General features: G+C 48.0%; 1 protein-coding gene across 1 annotated transcript in view; it reads left to right on the forward strand.

Moving 5' to 3' along the window:
* The first annotated feature begins 879 nt into the window (after positions 1-879).
* The window catches only part of MYLK3 (myosin light chain kinase 3), a 51,342-nt gene continuing 46,648 nt past the window's right edge, over positions 880-5,573 (forward strand). Inside the window, exon 1 of the mRNA XM_007450387.1 lies at positions 880-1,350. Within this exon, the coding sequence (XP_007450449.1) occupies positions 880-1,350 (471 nt within the window). The remainder of the gene's footprint in view (positions 1,351-5,573) is intronic.

The raw sequence follows: 5,573 nt of genomic DNA on the forward strand, positions 1-5,573 counted from the left end.
TCTCTAGGGCCTTACTGTGCCTGTTTCAGTTTAGAGACTGGGTGCCTGATGCCTGTGTAGTCATCCTTGGGGGAGAAGGGTGTCACTGGCAAATGGTCCCCAGAGGGCTCTGCAAGGAACATGACCTGCGGGATGATACTTGGTGAGTAACCTAGGCCACTGTTCCTCACTTCTATTTTTAGGTACAAGTGACTAATGACTGGGGGCCTCATGTGGGGAAGGACCTGCTGATTCACCCCAGAGCAGACTAAACACATTTGGGGCATCAGCAAAGTAGGGGAAACAAAATTTTGTTTTTAATTTGCAGAAGCATCAAATTTTTTCATCATGGCAAAATCAGAACTTTGTTGAATGGCCTCACATTTCCTTCTGTTTTGGTCTAGCTTCTTATTGTGAATTGGATGTGTATGTGATGGGTGGGACCCATCTGCTTCTCAGTGCTTTGGACCTCTAAAGCCCTTACTCTGCCCTGGTATCCCTGAGGCCCCCTCGTAGAGTCCAGTTATCAGGTCCTTAACTAAAGGATCCCTTTTCTTCTAACCTTTAGTTTCAGCTACACGAACTCTGCCTGCCCTGGGCAGATTCTTAACATATTTGCCCATCAACAGCCTCTCAGAGAGGAATGTTAAATGCTGCCATGATGTCAAAGGGGCCCCCAAGGGGAAGGGCCTGGGCCAAGCCCAGCCTGTCACTCATGGCCAAGGCAGAGTGGGAGATAAGCAAAGGCAACGGCTCGGAGAGAGTCTGGTCCTCTGGGCACCCTGAACAACCCAGGTGAGCCTTAGCTAAAGAACAATGAACTTCCAGACACTGCTGCCCAAGTGAAAGCCAGAGGTCTGCAGCTCTTCTGATTCCTCACCCTTGGCAATCTTCATCAGGATGTCAGGAGCCCCCAGGGAGAGTTTGCCGGGGCTGCCAGGGCTGGGCAAGGCCTGCTTAACCACCATGGACCAAAAGCTTAACGTGCTGGATGAGAAGGTTGACAAACTCTTAAATTTCCAAGAAGATGTCATGGAGAAACTGCAATGTGTGTACCGAGGCATGGGCCACCTGGAGCAAGGCCTGCACCGGCTGGAGGCCTCCCGTATTCTGGGCCCAGCTGGGGCCAACCGCACTCCCCCCGCTGACATGCAGGCTGGGTGGCCGGAGGTCCTGGAACTGGTGAGGGCTGGGCGGCAGGATGTTGCCCAGCAGGGCGCCAGGCTGGAAGCCCTCTTCCGGATGGTGGTGGCTGTGGACAAGGCCATAGCTTTGTTGGGGGCCGTGCTCCAGAACTCGAAGGTGGTGGATTTTATCATGCAAGGGAGTGTCCCCTGGAGGAAGGGAAGTCTGGCCGAAGGCCCTGCGGAGGTTGGTTCCTGCTGCCCTGCCCCAGTGCCCTTCTGGCTGGAAGGGAGGCTCGGGTCCCTGGTGGGCAGACCAGACAGGAAGCTAGTCCTAGGAGAGCTGGAGGGCTGTTGTCCCCTCTTGTGCCTCCTGCGTGACCTGTTGATGGGAACATGGAGAGATGGAAGCTTAAAGACCATAGGTGGGTTTACAGACAGGGCAGGACAGGTGGATTTCCCCCAGGGAAAGGGAGAGGCAGTGCCTCTGTGAGGCCCTGGGCTGTGCAGGGAACCTAGAAGTGGGGGACAAATGAGCCACTAGGGAGAGGAGGGCAGTTACACTTCTTTGACATCCCAGGAACTTCTTTTCTCCTTAAACCTGGAGTGGGAGAGAAGTGGGGAGCACTCAGTTTACCCTGACAGAGCCCCCTTCAGAAACCCAAACCTCCCTCCCTTCCTGCCCCCAGTCTTGTGCTCTGTCCCCGAGTGGGTGGAGTGTGCAGCTGCCTGTGGGGAGATGAGTGTTGACAGTGACCCACGGGGGACACAGGCGGGAGCCGGAGCCTGGGGGTGGAGTGTGGCATTTCTGGGAGTGGCTGTTCCCAAGGGTTGCATAATCAGACCCACTGGCTAATGGAAGCTTGGCTGGGATGTGTGTGTGTGTGTGTGGTGTGTAGAGGCAACACTGGGAACAGCAGGGTAAGCCACCTAGCAACACTCAGATGGCCTGGAGCCACCCTTTCAGATCTCTGCAGCTTCCCCCCAGCATGGAGTCTGTGCTTAAACTCTGTCAGCGACTGAGGCTTTCAGAGGCAAGGCTGCAGGAGTTTGCCTTCCCTCCCCCTCCCCAGCCAGGCCAGAACTCGCTCTGCTGATCCCTTCCCTCCCTGCCCAGCTGCTTCTCCAGAGCTGGCCCCTCCCACCCCAGCTCCCTGCTTTCTGCACCTCCCCTGAAAGTCAGGCCTGCAGGGGAGATGTGACCTTCTGCTCTTGACAAAGATAACCAACCTCAGCTTTAAAACAGAAAATAGATCTAATTTATGCTCATGGTAAGAAAACATTCTCCCTCCTACTGCATCCCCCCAGTCCCCAGGACAATCCCTCCTCCCCAGACAATCACAGGAACCAATCTCCTGTGAAGCCTACCAGATAGAGTCTGTTTATCTACAAGCACATTGGTGTACACACCACCCTCTTTGTTTTGTTTTGTTTTAACTCAAATATTATTCACATTGTACTGGCCTGGATTTTTTTTAACTTAATATATTTGGGGCATTGTTTCTTATTTATAGCTAGAAAGGCTTCTTGTTCTTTAAGTTGCAGAGAGCTCTAGTTTTGAGGATGTGTCTTAATTTGTTAATCAGTCCCCTATCATTGTTTGTTTATATTGTTTCTCAGTTTTAGCTATTATAGATAATGATGCAGTGACTAACCATGGAAGTGTGAGTTTATCTATATGACACACTCCTAGAAGTGGCAGTGCTAAGCCAAAGGGTAAATTTATACAATAAATGAAGCCAAACCAACCTTCAAAGAAGTTATTCTAATTCAATAACGTATGGGAATGCTTGTTGCCCCATTTTTGCTAACAAAGCATATTATCCAGTTTTTGACTCTTTGCCTGTCTGGCGGATGAAAACATCTTATTATGCATGTGTTTTTTAAAAAACATTTTAGTATAAAAAATGTCAAACATTTATAAAAATAGAGATTAGTACAATGAGCCCTGTGAGCCCATAACTGGAGGCTGATGTTTCCCACCCACTTCCCTCTTTCCAGATTATTTGAGGAAAATCTGAGATAATGGATTATTTCTCCCATAAGCATTTCAGCACATATATCTAAACATAAGGGCTCTTTTAAAAAACATTATCATGATCTAAAATGTGAATGCTAACTTGATATTACCAGTCAGCGTTCAAATGTCCCTGATTGGCTTATGCCTTATTTATTTATTTTTATAATTTGTTTATTTGAGTTAAAATCCAAATAAGGCAATTGGTTAGATGCCTCTTAAAGCTAACTTTTTAAAAAAAATTCTTAAAATTAAAAAACAAACTTTTTATTATGAAAAATTTCAAACATAACCAAAAGTAGACAGAATGATATATCTCACTGTAGTTTTAATTTGCTCACGCCCTTTTCCCTCTATTTATTTTTTTGCCTTTTTCTTGATTTGTAAGAATTCTTCATATATCACTGAAATCAGCTGTCATACGTGTTGCAGATATTTAGGCATTTCTGGGTAGGGTGAAGTCATGGAACTTTCTGTTTTCTGAGTTCTTGCCATAGTTCTTGCCTGTGATTGATCTGGCACGTGATTGATCTCTCTTCCAGTCTTTGTGTTTAATACACATCCCAGTAACTATGTAAAGGGCTAGATCTAGTCTCCCAGTCAGGCTGTCAGCTCCTTGCTGACTGTGAGGCCTCTGCTTCCCTCTGTGTGCTGGCAGGGCTGGCCATTAGACAGCTGTGACCGAGCCCCAGCTATTTAACACACTGTCCATGCTGAAAGCAGTGCACTGTGGAGACTTTCTGGAGATCCTCTTTGTATTTCCTAGGAGAGTAGGGGCATAGAAACTTGTGGAATTGAATTCAGCCTTAGCACTGGCTGCCAGGACTTCGGGAAGCTCCTCCTCAGGTCTGCAGTGCCCAGTGGCACTTCGTTTGGTTGTAACAATGAATCAGATTATTACTAGAAGCCACGTGCTCTCTCACGGACAGGGTCAGGCTCAGCCAGGATGTGCAGAATCACAGTCAAGCTGCTCAGAAGGCATCAGTCCTCCAGATGCCTAGGCGTTTGGGGTCTATCCTTTTTCTTCTGGACGCATTGGACAAGGCAGGAACCAAAAGTTTGAGCCTTGAAGTCAAAACCCAGCTCTGCATGTGTGTGTGTTTGTGTGTGTGTGTGTGCGTGTGCGCGTGCGCGCACGCCTCTCTCCACCAAAGACAAAGGGAGGGAGAGGACAGTCTGAGCTCCACAAGGTCTACCAAAGGAAAGTCTGTTCAAGTCTTTCTCTACTGGTGGGTGAAACAGGAGGCAGCATGATAATGCTTTCAGTTCCCCCAACTATGGGGGTGGCAGGACAGAGTCTGTAGAAAGAGACCAAAGGAGAGGTCTCTGCAGAGCAGGGCATCCGGGTCACATTGATGATGCTGGTGATAATCCTGATGACAGAAGCTAGCACTTATTTATTAAGTTTCCATGTGTTATGTTGTTACCATTAAGAGGGCAAAGCTTACTGTCCAGGAATCCCAAAGACATGAGCAGGAAACAGGACTGAGAGAAGTGGGCACAGCATAGGGAAAACAGTGGAACCAACCTGGAACCAAGCAGAACCCTATGTGCCACCCCCCACCCCCACTCCAGTACAAAGGCCCCTCCACGTCCCTTGCCTCTTGTTTGTAGAAAAGCTGAAGTCTCCCAGGCCTCCCCAAGTCACAAAAGAGCAGGCCAAAGCAGCTAATGATTAGGACAACAGAGTCACAGACTCAGTGTCTGATGCACATTCCTGAGTTGTTTTACAGATACTGTAACTGCCACCAGAGGGAAAAAGCTAACTACATGATGACCAGACTGCAGCCATGACTTAAGCTCCATCTTGAGCAGCACTGAATCTATGGCTAGCAAAATTTCAAGAACTGGCCTCAAGAGAATGGGATACTATTGCTCATAATAATCTATATCTTTGTGGGCATCAACATAATTGTAGCTTCTTCTGCCCATATATGTAAATGGGCAACTACACTTGACAGCAAAGAGATGCTACAGACCCATGCCGACATCTTCCACTCTAAGAATGCGGCACCCTACATTAGCACGAGGTAGTTACAGAAGATGGACCTGTGCCCATAATCCCATAGGAAAGGAATGATGTCCTGACAAGTGGGGATTTGTAAGCAGCTTTTGGCAGGAAAGAGCTCTTTGCAGGAGGCCCCTTTTGTCTTGTCACTAACCTTAAACCAGGCACCCCCACGCTCTACTCATCTCTGGCCCAAGCGCAACTTTCAAATCTTTTGATCACACAATACCTTGCCTAACCTGTCAGTTCTTTCTGTAGATCAAAGAAGTAGAAATGAAGAATAAGTAACTAACAGAAGACCAGACCTCTTCCCTAGCTTCCCCTTCAGTAATCTCACAAACTGTGAACAAACTGTGAACAAGATAGCATCAACAAGCCCGCACGACAAGCCTGCATACACTGGGGCATGGCGACAACTCTGATTAACTGAGATTACTTCACTCTT

The sequence above is a fragment of the Lipotes vexillifer genome, unplaced genomic scaffold, assembly GCF_000442215.2.
Source record: "Lipotes vexillifer unplaced genomic scaffold, Lipotes_vexillifer_v1.1 scaffold1489, whole genome shotgun sequence".
In the NCBI taxonomy this organism is placed as follows: domain Eukaryota; kingdom Metazoa; phylum Chordata; class Mammalia; order Artiodactyla; family Lipotidae; genus Lipotes; species Lipotes vexillifer.